General features: G+C 42.8%; 9 protein-coding genes and 1 non-coding gene across 10 annotated transcripts; 5 read left to right on the top strand and 5 right to left on the bottom strand.

Moving 5' to 3' along the window:
• Positions 1-143: 143 nt before the first annotated feature.
• On the bottom strand, positions 144-1700 carry V1514DRAFT_328303 (uncharacterized protein). The gene has a single exon (XM_066927148.1). It carries the CDS (start codon positions 1474-1476, stop codon positions 589-591), a length of 888 nt encoding a protein of 295 aa, XP_066784198.1. The 5' UTR covers positions 1477-1700; the 3' UTR covers positions 144-588.
• V1514DRAFT_366863 (uncharacterized protein) lies at positions 1480-3357 on the bottom strand (the record flags this gene model as incomplete). Its single annotated transcript, XM_066929846.1, has 2 exons — positions 3273-3357; positions 1480-3223 (listed from the first exon to the last, which is right to left on the bottom strand). A coding segment is annotated over exon 2 (1710 nt), but the record flags the coding sequence as incomplete, so codon positions are not given.
• A 1794-nt stretch (positions 3358-5151) lies between these two features.
• On the top strand, positions 5152-6834 carry V1514DRAFT_328297 (uncharacterized protein). The gene is made up of 2 exons (XM_066927147.1): positions 5152-5449; positions 5537-6834. The coding sequence occupies exons 1-2, from the start codon at positions 5312-5314 to the stop codon at positions 6686-6688; spliced, it is 1290 nt and encodes a 429-aa protein (XP_066784196.1). The 5' UTR covers positions 5152-5311; the 3' UTR covers positions 6689-6834.
• V1514DRAFT_328295 (anticodon-binding protein) lies at positions 6773-7826 on the bottom strand. The gene has a single exon (XM_066927146.1). The coding sequence runs from the start codon at positions 7768-7770 to the stop codon at positions 6841-6843; it is 930 nt and encodes a 309-aa protein (XP_066784195.1). The 5' UTR covers positions 7771-7826; the 3' UTR covers positions 6773-6840.
• A 119-nt stretch (positions 7827-7945) lies between these two features.
• On the top strand, positions 7946-10335 carry V1514DRAFT_328293 (uncharacterized protein). Its single transcript, XM_066927145.1, has 3 exons — positions 7946-8422; positions 8475-8705; positions 8773-10335. Exons 1-3 carry the CDS (start codon positions 8027-8029, stop codon positions 10237-10239), a joined length of 2094 nt encoding a protein of 697 aa, XP_066784194.1. The 5' UTR covers positions 7946-8026; the 3' UTR covers positions 10240-10335.
• A 71-nt stretch (positions 10336-10406) lies between these two features.
• Positions 10407-11900, bottom strand: V1514DRAFT_328292 (uncharacterized protein). The gene has a single exon (XM_066927144.1). It carries the CDS (start codon positions 11768-11770, stop codon positions 10547-10549), a length of 1224 nt encoding a protein of 407 aa, XP_066784193.1. The 5' UTR covers positions 11771-11900; the 3' UTR covers positions 10407-10546.
• Positions 11901-12107: 207 nt separating this feature from the next.
• On the top strand, positions 12108-13874 carry V1514DRAFT_278668 (anaphase promoting complex subunit 8; the record flags this gene model as incomplete). Its single annotated transcript, XM_066924992.1, has 4 exons — positions 12108-12220; positions 12284-12576; positions 12641-13532; positions 13595-13874. The coding sequence occupies 4 exons, from the start codon at positions 12108-12110 to the stop codon at positions 13872-13874; spliced, it is 1578 nt and encodes a 525-aa protein (XP_066784192.1).
• A 197-nt stretch (positions 13875-14071) lies between these two features.
• Positions 14072-15419, top strand: V1514DRAFT_351354 (uncharacterized protein). Its single transcript, XM_066929451.1, has 2 exons — positions 14072-14251; positions 14327-15419. The coding sequence occupies exons 1-2, from the start codon at positions 14224-14226 to the stop codon at positions 15067-15069; spliced, it is 771 nt and encodes a 256-aa protein (XP_066784191.1). The 5' UTR covers positions 14072-14223; the 3' UTR covers positions 15070-15419.
• Positions 15420-15544: 125 nt separating this feature from the next.
• Positions 15545-15618, bottom strand: V1514DRAFT_t27. The gene has a single exon. It is a non-coding gene; the product is annotated as a tRNA-Val (tRNA).
• Positions 15619-15683: 65 nt separating this feature from the next.
• V1514DRAFT_319064 (uncharacterized protein) lies at positions 15684-16130 on the top strand (the record flags this gene model as incomplete). Its single annotated transcript, XM_066925916.1, has 1 exon — positions 15684-16130. The coding sequence occupies one exon, from the start codon at positions 15684-15686 to the stop codon at positions 16128-16130; it is 447 nt and encodes a 148-aa protein (XP_066784190.1).
• Between the last annotated feature and the right edge of the window lie 303 nt (positions 16131-16433).

Genomic DNA, 16433 nt, shown 5'->3' with positions numbered 1-16433 from the left:
TGTTTTTGAAAGTCTTATGGTTAAAATCCAGTATTCTACCGCCTATTATCCACAAACAGATGGACAGACAAAAAGGGTTCTTCAAGCAGTAAAACAATTCATCCAAATCTACACCGTTTGACTAATTTTTTTTTTTTTTTTTTGCATCTTTAAAATTGTACGACATGTTCTTACGCAAGTGGACCTATAAATTCAAACTTTCCCGTCAGTTCAACTTTTTTTCTTTTATAGTGGCAAGCTTTTTCATGCTCTAATCACATCCTTCTGCTGCACCTTGGCCCTTGTTTACAGATGTTTGGTATTAGAATAATAATATGCAATACATATGTGTTATTACGTTCTGTGATAGAGTTAAAAAAATTCAAGTATAATTTGACAGTCAATCTTAATCATCATATTGCTCGCTGTGTTGCGCGGCAAGGACGTTACATAGAGATATCAAGCAAGTAAGATTTCACATTATAAACCGCCGTATTTGACTGGATGTTTATAAATTTCACTAATCTTCCATCCATTCGTATCCGTTCACTTTGTAGAGCATGACTGTTAAAAATATAATAACCTTAATAGATATTTTCATTATCATTATTATTTTGTGCTATTCAAACCAGTTAAATCAAAACTATCAAGTCTCCCAATTGCCTTAAATATTAGCATAATCACTCTTTCTGATATACTGGTATACAAGACCCATGGCATACCCTTTATATTTATCGTCGAATCTTTTCCAAACAGGCGCTTAAACAACATCACCATGTCGTCGGTGCCGTCTACATGACCATTCCACTTCGCAAAAAATGGAAACAAATGTGTATCAAACCCAAACGCTGCTATAGCAGTAACATTGATATCTCCCATATCCTCCCAAATCTCAAATTGGCTTTCATGTAACTGCAATTCTCCACCCCCGAATCCGAAAAAAAGGCAAACCATGTCCTTGGGCTGCTTGTCCCATAAAATTGCTTCCTCAGTTGCCGCATGCGAGCACATACTTGGGAAAATACTTTTCAATGAGGGCGTCAAACGATCATCTTTCAGATTCGCCACTTGAATCGCCAAACATGTTACAGTTTGTTCATGCGGCAACCATATTGGAATAATAATGGGTATTGCCTTAAGATTTGCTGGAAGCAGTAAACCCCGGCCAAGTTGAAAAGCGATCTCGAGATCGTTCTGAGTGGGCTGCGCCTCCAAGCGCACAAAATGGCTAAGATGCACCTTGCCCTGCTTCCATACGTTTTCAGAGCTGCGATTGTTCTCCGCAAACCTGTCTCCAAATAACTTAGCAAAAAAATCGGAAACAGGAATTGCCTTTGCTTTAACAACATCAGACTCTGTCGGCAATAGTTCATCTGCAGCAAATAATAGCAACAAAACTGCGACAATCTTGCCTACATGGTCGATCCTGACCATGCCATTAAACACGTGCTCCGCAAAATCTTTCAACAGACGATAACGCTCCTGTGAGTCTAACATTACCTTCGTAAGAGGCAAGAGCCAAGACAGGTTCCCCCGGTTGGAATGTTTCGATAATATCGCGCTGCGGCATTAATTTAAGAACATATCGCATAAAGCTGGCCACTAAACTTTCGGCCAAAGTAGGACTGCGAATGTCAACTTGCATGCGATATGAAAAAATTGCGACCGATCTTGAATTTCCACCCTCCTTGTCAGGGGGACTAATCTTGTGAAGCGCAAACTGTAAAACTTTATCGACGTCTAAACCTTCATCTAGCAACGCGCCCCACAGCGGCCGTCCAACACGCAAAATCTTAGCATATTGATTATTCAAGCCATCGGGATAAGGATATCCATCGTTGACTTTCATGCGTTTTGCCTCATTGTTAACAGCAATCGCACGATCTACGGTCGTACGCGAACACCAAGTGTCGATGGCATAGAAAGGTTGCGCTAGGTCTTTTTTATAACGCCTTGCGCTTGGATCGCTAGAATCTTGCGGGAAAAAATCACTAACTTCGGATAGCGTGTCTAGCAAAACACCGAACAACATCCAGTTTTCCCCCTGCACGAACTTCCCTTGGCTCTTCATTTGTCTTCTTTCTTCAAAAGCAAGCGTGCACGCCTTGCTAAACGCCCTAAAGTGCAGCCTGTCTTCATCCAACAGACCACGTGCTTCATCCATACACACCACGGCAAACGTGTGGTCTGTTGGCGCCTGCTCGCCAGTCGCGCTCTCGTGATTCGTCTTCACGTGCTCGAAACCTAAAAAACTATCGCAAATGCGACGCCGTTCGTCACGAGAAAACCGGATCTTTTTATGACTGCCATCAGTTAATCCATCACTGATACTGCTTGAGTATATTGCTCTCACAGAGTCAGCAAAAGATTTCTGAAATTCTGCATAATCAGGATGGTATTGTAACAGCAGCAGATCTCGAGGTTTAAACGCTTGGCTTTCGGCTTCAGCTATATATTCTTCGGCCGCAAATAAATACACACGCCAAAACATAATAGCCTCATCCCTTGAACACGCATTTGGCATCACATTCGCGACCTCTGAGCGCGGCGGATACGCACTGCCATTTGAAACAGCCAAACTGCAGTAAACGACATAGACATTTTGCGCATTGGCCAACTGTTTAATAGTAAATGATTTGCCTATACCCGATGGACCAACCACCGCGACATAAGATGAGAAGATTTTTCCGTCGTTGTAAAGCCGAAAATACTTTTTGAGGTGTTGCAATAAAGTTGCACTGCTTTGCACTCTATCAAACCCAACGCATTCCTCATGCTCAAAGGCAGCACTAGCTTTATCAATAGAAGAACTATGCTCCTGTGAGTCCAGTGACTCGTCGTGTGCATCATGCGTAACGAACGACCTCAAAAATCCGGTGCATTTTGTGGCATTCATTTCCAGAGCAGTGCTGCAGTAGCAATGCTCGAATAAACGTAGTATAATGTATACTGCGTCATGTCGCCTCTTGCTTATTAAATATTGCAATTCTTCGCGCAAAATCGCCTGGTCTCCGCCTGAGACGACCTCATATATTATGTGGCGTAATTGGCTAATACAAAAAAACTCCAGTCGCACGGAAAACGGCCTGAATCCTGGTTCAATATGTAATTCAGGAACATTAAATACGCGTTGAACTGCTTTGACTGATTCAAAGTTCTTCCACTGATGTCTTATGTCGACCGGGCACCTATCCATAAGCGTCACTCGCATCAGACCGCTCGCTGAAACTCATGTGTACTTGAACTTCAAAACAGTTAAACAAACAACAGAACAAAAGTAAATAAAAACTTACAATAAATATTGAAGAAAAAATTGGAAAAGTATGAGCACCGGAAGATGGTCAAAGAACAAACAACTGTTGACGATGAATATTAAGAAGGTGGAAAGTTGTAATGTGGACACGGATAACTGTATCAAGCACGCCAGACAGATAAACAAAAGTGGCGCCCGTGATTGAGTGACGTCATTTTCAAATGAAGCGTAAACGTGGCACCTGTTGAACGTTTGCAGGATTAACGCTCAAGCCTGCCAGAGTTCGGTTATTTTTACATAATGTATTATCCAAGGTGGGCTGTTATAACAAGCAGACATACCTATTACCAGCGAGCAAGGAAAGTAACCCAAAAAAGACAGTTGACGCTAAAGAGAGGAGAGCGGATAGGAAGTTGCAGCAGTTCCGTAGACCTTATATGGCTGTGTTCCGACACTACAGTGTTACTAAATAAGAATAATTTTTTCAATCAATTTTGGTGCAGTAGTTAACTAGTTAGTTAACAATAGTTACATCATTAATTCAAGTGTGAGGCATGTGCCGTCTATTTGAGCTATTTGAACGCCTCCTAATCTCCTCCAGCAAACCTTCATCTATCTCACGAGTAGCTACATATCGTTCAATGAACTTGTAATTGCTTTTGGATAATTAATCTTGGAAAATATCTATGACATCCTGCGCCACTCTCTGAAAGTTTTCCGCTTGGGCTTCTATAGACGCATCACTATCACGGTTTTCATCTTCCCCGCTATCCGTCTCCGAGCTTCTGTGTAATGAATAGATTGCTGACCCTTTGGCATAATCTCGTAAGGTCACCACATATAATTGCGCATATTCAAGCAGCAGAAGCAACTGCTATGCTTTCCAAAAAGGAGATGATGTTTAATGGCTACATGTTTCAAACACTTTCAAATCGTGTGATTGAAATAAATGCACGACGTGCTTGCACAGAAGACAACGGCTATGTAAGAAAAACTTTGCAGGCACAAACTCGAGTGACTAAATTAGTGTGATGTTCATTCCTTCAACTTCTCGAGAGTAACCCCTTTAAAAGCTTCTTTTCTCCATTGAATTTGAAATGCCTCATGCCAGCTGAAAAAAAAAAAAGTCTTGCGAATCTGACCAACATCAACAGACATGGACTTGTAAGTCAGTTTGAAGTCCGTGAATAGTGGTCGACATGGTTGGGATCTGTTGGTAATGTCCATGTCAATGACACCAGTGTCGGACTTTGTGCATTTCGGCGATCGGGCAGAGCTACAAAAAATGGTCATGGGAGTCTCCAACGTTTCCGCCGGGGGTGGGGGGGGGAGAAGACTTGTGCGTAGCAGCCTAGAATGAATCGTGCGTCGCCTCTGGGAAGGGTGTTGGGAGTAAATTACAACGGCCATTTATCTTGTGGCATATACTTATAGAAGAAACGTATTATCTTCATGTCATTCAGATTCCATTGGTTAAGATTGAACTCGAGCATGAATGAACTCTTCTTCATCCGACCGCCGGATTCCATGGTCACGCTTAAGCCATCTGGGATTAAAAGAAAGTCCGTTCCATGTCATGTGCCACGTCAGTAGCCATGCCATTGGTGCTAAAGTCCTAAACTAAGCTGCTCAAGGTTTGCATTTTCGGCAATATCTGCGATTCTCAAAATTGACGACATGCAGGTAGTCCGCAGCATTCTCACTTCTCCATGCTAGCTTAACACCTAACCTGCAATCACTCTCATGGATAGAAAAATTTATGCTCATTATTGTTCCTTGGCATTTTATTGCAAAAAAAAGAATAAAAAAAAGTCAAATTTATTTGTAATGAAATCTCAATAGGCTCAAATGAGAGAAATGTTTCTGAACTAATAATTTTCTGTTTAATCAGCTGGCTGCATAGTTAGTTAGTTTAGTTAGTTGAAAACAAAACAACTACTATTATGTAATCTCATCGTAATCCGGGGCAGAAGACTTGTTGGCAATTCAGACTATATCTCCAATCCACTCCAGGTTTGGGCACGTTTGTTTTAATTGATTTTAATATTTCTTTTTTGGAGGACCGAAGCGGAAAAAAAAATGCCATCATCTGGTAGTTTGGACGTTTTCTCGATTAATATTGGCTATCCGGTTTACGCAGCCGCGTTTGCGTCTGATTCAACATTGATCGTGGCCGGAGGCGGAGGCGAGGGTAAGAATGGTGTTGCTAACAAGATTGTATGTTATGTATATTTTTTTTTCTGGGAAATTATTACGAATGATGATTCTGATGCATTTGTGCCCCCTCTTTTTTTTTGAGTTTAGTCTGTGTTAGAAGTTGAATCTTCCGAGGGACAAATTAAGATCGAGACGGAGACTGTATTATCAAAGGAAGAGGACGCACCCATGAGTTTGGATGTGGCAAGGGCAGATTCTTCAGACACTAGCACGTTATTAATTGCAGTTGGAGTTAACGAATCGAGCGCGCAGGTTTGCGAGGGCAAGAACGAACATCTTCGATTATTCCAAGTAGAGACTGATGCACGGGTCGAATTGTTTGACCGGAGACAAGTATTTAAACGCGAAGAGACAGAGAATAATGACGGTGATGATGAAGATCCTGCAAAAAAGAATAAAACTTTGGTCGACGATGAATTTCAGAAGTTGACACGATTTTCTAGCTCGCCGGCCAAATTCCTTGCATTGTTATCGTCGTCTGGTAAATTGGTTAATCTCGCGTTTCCGGGGTTAGACAGGCAGTTTGAGCCGGTCGTGACAAATGATATTCAAGACGTTGCCTTTTCGACCGACGAGACGTTACTGGCGTTCACGACCCCAAAGTCGGTTACATTACTTCTTGCCAGTACGGGTGAGAAAATTGCTGAATACTCGCTGCCATCACAGTTGTCGTCCGCATCATTCCGCGGAGTCCGGTTTGCTGGTGAGGACTCCCGCTCGCTGGTACTGATTGCCAATCATGCCCGGCGCACTGGCGCGTCCGTGGTCAAGTTGGTCGTGCCAGCAGATATTGATTTCACAAAACAGCAAGCCCTGCCGCCGTCGCGACCCGTGGTCGGTAAGTTGCATTCTGGCATCAAGGCCGTTACCGCGCTCGATGCCCGGGCTGGCTTGGCCTGCGTTGCCGGTGCGGACTTGTCCGTGTCCGTTGTGGCCGTGGACTCGCTCAAGGTTTTGAAACGAGTGCGGGCTGCGCATACGTTTGCAATCACGCAGGTGGTGATTAATCCCTCTGCTACGGCGGTCGCATCCACTTCGGTCGCGCAGTCCGTAGTCGTGATACGGCTTGACGGTGCGGCGGCTAGGAAGAGCTCGAACCGGCATGTGCTGGTGACCACCACAGTTGTGTCGGTTGTGGTGATCTTATTGATTGCTGTGATTGTGCAGATGTTGGTCCAACGGCAGGTCCTCGGGTCACTTGGCGGTACTACTGCCACGTCACTGCGAATTGAAGAATAATAATTTCATAAAAACATAAAAAAAGAACAAATTTTTTAAAAAACAAACGCTTGAACTTTGCAAACAACTCTATCTTTTTTTTTTGGTTGTTGAATGTATAATATTATTTGTATATATTACATGAGAAGAAAAAAATTTTTTTTTTTCCTAACCTACAGATAAAACTTGCGTTTTTCCTTGTCCATGCCAGACTTATGCTCCCATTCAATCTCCTCACATACGCCTTGTTGTAGCCGCCGCAGTTTCAGCGTGAATTGCGGGCCCAGTTCTTGTAATCCGACCCGTTCGGTCTCCTTGAACAAATAACGATGCCTTCGGAAAAAGATATAATCTCGCTGATTATGCATGGTTACGACTTGCCGGCCAACAAACTGCGGCTGTTGCGGAAACAGTGATTGGAACAAGCGGCCGATCGTGGCACCCAGCCTGGTGGAAAAATTGTTCAGAATCAGCTCCGGCACATGCCCGGTGGCCCTGCCATGACCTGAGATCTGTTTCGGCATGCGCAGTGAAGTTAGCGAAAAATATGCGGTAGGTCCTGCAGGTAAGTGAACGAACGTCAAGCCGTTGACTTCTTTCTTGTCCTCGTTAACGACCACAATATCCGTGTACCCTCTGTTGGTGCAAAACTTGGCGATCTCCTTGATGCTAAACTTCTTTCCGCGCTTTACAAATTCTGATCCAGGCAAGATATCTTCCAACTGAGTAATTAATTCGTATGCCTCCGCGCGGGCAAATTTGGACGTGGTTAATAATACTTTTGGTGGCTTTTTGTCCTTGAAATACGATTCGAACTCGTCGTCGCCCTCGATCGCGACGTTCACAGTTTCATCATACACGCGCGTGTTTTCGATCGTGGTCGGCACATTGTTGGCCAAACGTTCAGCCTTGAGTTCCGGATCAGCAGCTTCGAGCTTGAGTTGCTCCTTGCGGGCCTTGTGCTTGCCCACGTTGTGGCTCAATCTAGCAGCATGCAACAGGTTTTCACGCTTGATTTTGTTCTTGACCTTGCTTAATGCCTCCTTTGCCAGTGGTGCTTTAGGAGTAGATTTTTTCTTTTTAGAATTTACTCTTGACGGCATTTCGTTTCTTTTGAAATGTTTGTGGTGTAATAGTCTATCTAAACGTCTTTTTGAGGTTTTTTTTTTTGATAAACCAGCGATAAATCATAGCTGAATTTTTTGAGCCGCGCGATGCAAATTTTAATTTTTCGAATTTTTTTTTTTTTTGCTCTTGTTAATTTAATAATCAATTGCTCATTAAATCACATCTTGCTAAGAAATCTTTCTTGCTCTTTATTTATTCTCAATTTTGATCCTGTTTGCTGTCAACTGGCGCATGAACGTGCGCTCATTCGTTACTCGGCTAGCATATATTAATACTACTTCCCCCGGATTCGCTTTTCGGTACTCGCATTCGACCAGCAAGCGGTTGCCAAACAGTAGAACAAAAATTGATACAAATTCTAAAATGTCGTCAGCAACTACGTCAGTTCCGTTTGATCGGGAATCATTGGAATCCGTGCTTAAGCGCCGGTTTTTCTTCACGCCGTCGTTCGATATCTACGGCGGCGTGTCCGGCTTGTATGACTACGGCCCACCAGGATGTGCGTTGCAGGCCAACATTGTGGATACTTGGAGGAAACATTTTATTCTCGAAGAAGATATGCAGGAAGTCGACTGCACCATGCTAACGCCTTCAGAGGTTTTAAAAACTTCCGGTCACGTTGACAAGGTACGAGTAACATTGATGGAGTGATTACATTGGTTACTGACATGCAAGGTAGTTTGCAGATTGGATGTGTCGTGATCCTGCCACTGGTGAGATTTTTCGAGTCGATCATTTAGTTGAAGAAGTTCTTGAAAGCAGACTTAAGGGTGACAAGGAAGCCCGTGGCCAAGCTGCTACGACGCCCGCATCTGGTGAAGAAAAGAAACGTAAGAAAAAGGTCAAGGAAATCAAGGCCATCAAGCTTGATGACTCGGTTGTTCAAGAATACGAAGAAGTTTTAGCAAGAGTAAGATTTCCATTTAATTGTTGGTTTTTGCCTCCCAATTTCTTGGGCTAAATATTGTTGTATCTAGATTGATGGATATTCTGGTCCTGAACTTGGCCAGTTGATGGAAAAATACGAAATTGTGAATCCGGCTACTGGTGGTAAGTTATCACCACCGCTGGAGTTCAACTTGATGTTCGAAACTGCCATCGGTCCATCCGGTCAACTCAAGGGCTACCTGCGACCGGAGACTGCTCAGGGTCAGTTTTTGAACTTTAACAAGTTATTGGACAGTAATAATTCGAAAATGCCGTTTGCCAGTGCATCAATTGGCAAGTCATTTCGAAACGAGATCTCGCCCCGGTCCGGATTACTCCGGGTTCGTGAATTCCTCATGGCCGAGATTGAACATTTTGTCGATCCCAAGGACAAGACGCACCCCAGGTTTCATGAAGTTGAGCATGTCAAACTGAGATTATTGGCCAAGGATGTGCAACAGGATGGACGGACTGACGTGGTTGAGTTATCGATCGGCGAAGCCGTGTCGTCTGGCTTGGTCGACAATCAAACGCTCGGCTACTTCATTGCTCGCATCTACTTGTTTCTCACTAAGATTGGCGTGGACAAGAACCGGCTCAGGTTTCGTCAGCATATGGCAAACGAGATGGCGCATTACGCTGCAGACTGTTGGGATGCGGAGTTGCAGACATCTTATGGTTGGATCGAGTGTGTCGGATGCGCCGACCGATCCGCATATGATTTGACGGTTCATTCCAAGCGCACGAACGAGAAATTGGTTGTGCGACAGTCATTACCGGAGCCACTGTCGATTGAAGAATTCCAGGTCGAGTTGGACAAGAAGAAATTTGGACCAAAATTTAAAAAGGACGGTAAACGAATTGAGGAATACCTGACTTCTAGATCACAAGATGAACTTGAAATCCTGGCTTCTGAATTGGCAGAAAAATTACAAATCACGGTCTCGGTGGATGGCATTGCCGCGCCGGTCGAAGTTGGCAAGGATTTGATTGCGATCGAGAAAAAGACCAGGTTAGAACACATCAGGGAATACACGCCGAACGTGATTGAACCATCATTTGGAATTGGCAGAATTTTTTATTCCATGATTGAACACAACTTTTGGATCAGACCTGAATCAGATCAACGCGCCGTGTTATCGTTCCCGCCTGGCGTCGCGCCTACCAAGGTCTTACTCGTGCCTTTGTCTAACAATGACGAATTCAAGCCACTGGTGAGTCAGTTATCATCAATTTTCCGCCGACGCGGGATCACGTCTAAGGTTGATGACTCGTCAGCCACGATCGGTCGGAGGTACGCACGAAACGACGAACTTGGCACGCCGTTCGGCGTCACAGTCGATTTCCAATCCGTGCAGGATAACACGGTCACGTTGAGAGAACGAGATTCGACCAAGCAAGTCAGAGGATCGATCGAGGACGTGGTAGCCGCGATTGAGAACATGGTCAGCATTGATGGCGTGTCGTGGGAGGAAGGAACAAAGGGATTACAGCCATTTGACTCTGTGGCCGAGTAGAATTAGATTTACTGAAGAGAATATATAATTCATATAAAAATAATTTTTTTTTGTTCCTTAACTTAGTTACTATTGTTATTTTTTGAAATCCGTTAAGTTGACTTGTTTCATTTCCTTTCGTAAGTAAACTGATGGTGAAAGCACTTGATAGCGCCAACTTGCGCAAATTTTTAGAACAACTGAATTTTATTTTAAAATTAAATTCATGATTTAGATTAAAGTCAACTCATTACAAATAGTTAACGTTCACATCCTTTTCTAGCCTGAACGTCGTAAGTTATACAACCCGTGGGAACTTTGCTCCTTATTAGCCAACAAGGTCAAGCCAATTAATAACCATCATTGATTTTAACAAGTTCGTTTTCATGGTATCATGAATGCCACCAGAAGCAAATTTGGTCCGCGCGGTAGCGTTCCAGGTACCGAGAACATCCAGATTAATGTTCTTGCCCAGACTAATAATTCTGTGCTCAAAGGTCTGCGATAATTTTAATACCTGTTGCAACGCACTTTTATCGTCATGATCATCACGGGCCATTGCAGTAGCTACTGAAGGGTCAACCGCACCAGATGACAAAAAGATTTCATGAAGCTTGACGTCGGATTGCAAGGACGTTACAATTATGGCGTGCAAGGCGACAATCCACCTCGCGGTTATGGCGTCGTCAAACAAGTTATTAACACCATGTCCAAACACGACCGCAATTGGCCGCTCGTCAAGACTAGTATCGTCCTTTACTGCAGCAATAAGCTTGGCCACGGCGGCATCTTCAATCGGGTGGGCCGGAATGGCGTGGAATTGCAACCGCATGCTGCCGACCATGTTCTTGCAACGAATCAACGACGGGTCTCTTGCCCACACGTCATCGATATTAGTGACGGAAACGTTAGCGCAAGTCTCAAGATTGACAAACCCGTTTTCGCAACCGCATGTTAATTGGTTAAGGCTGTCCAAGTTCCATTGCCGTACGGCGCCGTGAAAGTCCTCGCGAAGCAAAATAAACAAGGACGAAAAAACCGCATGCAAGAGCTCGTCACCGATAAACAAAATTTTGCTAAATTTTGCCAATACGGAGCATAACTGATCAGTTTGATACCACCACGGCGAGCAAGATCGCGGATAAAACGGTGCGCCGATATCGGTCCTGCCACCGGATGAGATTGATTCCAAAAGGTCATGCGCGTTGCCACACAAGACCGCGGTTTCAGACCTAACAATGATTTCATCGTTCGATACATTGCATCGACCAATATTTGCAAAATGATCCATTAAGTTTCCAGGCTCAAGTGGCAGCTTCATGCGGCTTGCAACTGTTTTTGTTTTTGTTGCTGCTGCTGCTGCTGCTGCTGAATTATCACTGTGGTCGCCATAATAGGTATAAAAATGTTTACTGTCAAACTGAATCGCAGCCGAATCATGACCCTCATGCGTTGATAAATCATGAGCCCTAAAACTGTAAGAAAAACCCACGCAAATCACAAAACCAAGAATAATTGCGATTGCAATCACTTTTTGTTTGAATAACTTCATAGTGTGCCACAGAAAAAAAAAATAAAAAAAATCAAAATCAAACAGTTTAATTCATAATTGCAATGTGCGTTTGCATGCTTGACTGTCGATCAATCAACCCATTTTGGCGCCTGTCACCCGTATTCCGTCCTTGTACGAGAAAAAGAAGGATCAATTTTGGCGGTGGAAGAAATCAACTCAAATTATAGTTTCCAGACTGTTGCGGGTTAGGGGGTTTTGGTAAGACAGTTACCCTGCATTTTGCCAGATAATCTTGCCCGGACATGACCGTGACCATTACGATTTGGTATATAAAAAACACTCAACACAAACCGAACCATAAATCAGACGAAAAGGCATGGATAGATCGTCAAAAATAGTTAATTCTGCATACACAGCAAGGTTGCAACGGGATTTGGAGCAAGCATTTACAATATTATCAGAGCGGTGTCTTTACGAATCAGCCAAATGGTGAGTTATTTTTGCTCTGCATTTTTGTTTCTTGACATGTGATTTCTTAACGGGATACAACAGGACAGCCGAAGCATTAAATGGGGTTGAAAATGTGGATACTGACGTGGACGTGATGGAAGAAGAAGAAGGAGAACCAGATGTAGATTTGCAATCATTCAAGTTAACGGATCATTTGACCGCACAAGAGCGGAGGCGATATGCATTGGCAAAATCTTGTTTTGACTGCAGAGAGTATGATCGGGCGGCTACGTTTTTAGAAAATAGTAAAAATCCGAAATGCCTTTTTTTGAAACTTTATGCAAGGTATATATCTGGGGAAAAAAAAAAAGAAGAACAGAGCGAAGTTATTTTAGGTGAGAGCAAACCAGGTGTTCTGAAAAAAGGAAACATGCTTAATTTTTTTTTTTTTTTTTAAAGGCCCATTGGATGGAGAAGTCACTCCGAATAAACAACTAGTGGAGATTATCAGCGAATTAACTGAATATTTTACAACCACAAACGAATCTAATCATGATCCGTTTCTATTATACTTATACGGCATTGTTCTGATAAAACACAAATGCGAAAAGCAGGCGATTGAACCATTAATTCGTTCAGTGAATATTTATCCTTTCAACTGGGGTGCCTGGCTCGAACTTGCGTCATGCATTCCCACGATCGACAAAATGCCGGCCGTGTTGTCACAAATTTGGCGGCAAGATCACATTATGACCAAAATTTTTGAAGCGTTTACGTTTCAAGAATTATTTCAATCAACCGATGCCGCGTTTGCCATGCTAGGTAAGCTCGAACTCGTGTTACCAAATTTCTTGTTTTTAAAGATTCAACGTGCCATGCTGTGCTATCATGCGCTCGAATACGCTGAATCAGAGAAATTATTTGATTTTGTGTTGAACGCTGATCCACATCGACTGGATGACATGGACATGTATTCAAACATTTTGTACGTGACTGAACAACGGGCAAAGTTGGCATACGTGGCTCAGTTGGCTTCCATAACCGACAAGTTCCGTCCAGAGACATGTTGCATTATTGCCAATTATTACTCGCTCAAGTCAGAACATGAAAAAGCGGTCATGTACTATCGCAGGGCATTGACACTCAACCGGAATTGTCTTGGCGCTTGGACGTTAATGGGTCATGAATACGTGGAATTGAAAAACATCCGCGCTGCGATCGAGAGTTATCGGTGTGCGATCAGTGTTAACAGCAAAGACGTGAGAGCATGGTATGGCTTGGGACAAGCTTACGAAGTAATAGAAATGTACTACTACTCTTTTTTCTATTATCAACGGGCAGCCGCATTAAAGTAAGCAACGAGCGAATGAATACTACCAATTTTCTCTCTTTCTAACAATCTTCTTTATTTAGGCCATATGACCATCGAATGTGGATCGCCTTAGCGAGCTGCTTTGAAAAGTTACAGCAACCAACCAAGGCGATCAAGGCGTACCAACGGGCACTATCTCTTTCGGACAACGAGCCATCGATTTTAAGTAAATTATCAAGTTTGGCTAATGCGATCGGTGACGTGGATAGCGCTGATAAATACGCAAGCATGCAAAATCAAGCAGAAGAGCAGAAGGTGCCTGCTGAGAGATCAGGTTTGCTTGCCACGCCTCAGCGGGGGTCGGCCGCTTATGTCGATTAACTAATGAATGATACCTCAATTAAATTATATTTTTTTTCAATTTTCATATAAAATAAAATTGTAAATTTAATTGAACACCGTGCGTAAGAATGAAACGCGTGTCGTTTATTATGGGCCGCGCGCCCGTGTCTTGCTTGTATTTTGAGCGCGTTTGTCGTCACGCGTTTCCACGCGGGTCATCTTGCTTTGACCACCAAATCATGTTTCTAAATGATATCTGCATATCGCTCACTCTTTTTTTTTACAGTGTATTGAATTTTCTTTCTTTTGAATAACAAAACATAATCATTGCAATAGCTTGTTATTATTTAAAGTCCTTAGTTTAATTTTGCATTAATATTTTCAATCAATGGAATCCTCATTCTCACCAGGAACAGGTACGTTACTGACATTGTTCTTATTCTTTTTTTTTTTTTTTTTTTTTTTTGCTGAGTTTAATATTATTTTTTCAGCACGTTCAAGATCGTCACGTACCCCGTCGCCATCAAAACGGGCCAGCATGTCGCCATCAAAGTCACCATCAAAGTCACCAATCAAAGTTCACCCTTCATCAGGAAACACGACCAGGGTTACGACACCAAAAAGATCTCGCATGATGGGTAGCAATAACAATAGTAACAATAGTCTGAGTGCTATCGCGTTAGCGTCACTAGACGCAAACTCATATTCGCCTCGTTACGGGCGAAGTAGTCCACCGATAATACAAAGCCGTCAGGCGAGCAGGAATAGTGGCAAGAAGATCGTAGCCGTGTTTAGGGATAACGACGCGAAGAACATAGGTGACGTTTACAATAACGACGGCAAAAATTATGATATTGTTAATGAAGATGATGATAACGAGAAGGAGAATATTGCACCGCAGGGTTATCAGTTTGTCAGACCTGATACGACCGAGTTTACAAGACAAGCATTTAGTGAGCTGGAAATCATTAAACCTCCATCGTCTCCGACCAGGTTTATTCAAGTCAATGACGAAGAAGATGTTGATGAATCGATATATGCGACTCCACGTCGTCCACGAATTCGCAAGTTTCAACCCGCAGATTTAATTGGCCCGTTACTTGATTCACGTCAGGAGCAAGGTTGGCCATTATCCGCTCCTGCCAAAATGAACAACTTATTTAATGTCGGCATGGACGCGTTCTTGCTTGGTGGCACGAAACGCAAGATTGACTTTGACGTGTTTAGCGATTGAAAGAAAATGCAGCCAAAAAAAAAAAGAAAATAAAGTAAAATAAAAAATATTCCATGTTACGTCATGTTGTAAGGAAATGGTTTGGTTTGGTTTGAATTCGGGGTGTACTTAGTTAATGATTGCTGGTATTGGATTGATTTAATGCATTTGAATAATACGGTTTCATTTTTTCTAAGCGAACGAACATCGCGAATGCTCAATTGAATTTACTGCATAATGACTTTCCTGGAAAGTATAAGATTCATCCGTGCGTTTTTGAGAATAAAATGGAACTCGAGAGGATACGTAAAACAATCTAGAAACCGAAGCCAACCTGGAACAAACATATAACACTTGTAATCATGAGTATGTAATATTATAAGTTGAAGTCGTAAGAATTAAGTATTGTATAAAAAAAAATTAGTTTCCAATCTATTTTAAACTTTAATTCTAGTTGCCGTTACAAATTGCCAAAATAAAAATAAAAAATATAATTTGATTCGACCCAGGATCGAACTGGGGACGTTCTGCGTGTTAAGCAGATGCCATGACCAACTAGACCATCGAACCAAACAACTATGTAAAACATTTTAAAATTTTTTCTTTTAACTTTATAATTATCACGTGACCCGTACATGCCGAGAAAAGACTCGGAATATTGGCTCAAGCGCTGGCGCACGGTGGAACGGCTTTATAAGTGGCGACCTCTCGTTGCGGAAGCAGCTCACCTAGTCTCACTAGATCATCAACCCACATCATCACTTTTCTCACCAGAATGGCTACTCGGCCACAACAAGGCCGGGCTGCCAGACCCTTCCCAATGTGCATTGTGTCAAGAGGGACTTGATACTGCAGCCCACCGCATCTATGAATGTCCCTTGGTTGCTTCACACTGGGACCTCTGGTCACCCCAGGAGATTATGTCAGGATCCCTGGAAATTAGCCGGGCCAAATTCCATGCTGCCGCTGTCTCTGCCATACAGAACTTGCACCACGCACGTCGGCGTATCCCATTTCACGGGGACCCTAGTGAAACCGCGATTACCATTCGGTCTGCCTTCGTTGGGAGCCATTCAAGATAGATAGCCAATAGGTTGAGGAGTCTCTGGGTTCTGTGGGTACCCTTTGTCCTTCCTGCTTATTCCTTGTCATGCTTACTGCTCTTTTTCTTTGCTTTTTCCTCTTTTCATATTACTTCTATGCTATGTTATAATTATTTTCTCTACTCTTATATGCTTATATTGTTGATGTTCAATATTCATTTATAGAATAATATAATCGGGGTGCTGTATGGCTCCTTTTTAATAAGATAAAAAAAAAAGTTCATAGCGGGCAGCTTTCCACGCAACGGTTATATCTGCAGTCCAAGACTTACATCGATCCCG

Source organism: Lipomyces japonicus (assembly GCF_038497905.1).
Source record: "Lipomyces japonicus strain CBS 7319 unplaced genomic scaffold V1514scaffold_12, whole genome shotgun sequence".
Classification (NCBI taxonomy): domain Eukaryota; kingdom Fungi; phylum Ascomycota; class Lipomycetes; order Lipomycetales; family Lipomycetaceae; genus Lipomyces; species Lipomyces japonicus.
This window is presented reverse-complemented; position numbering and strand designations above follow the sequence as displayed.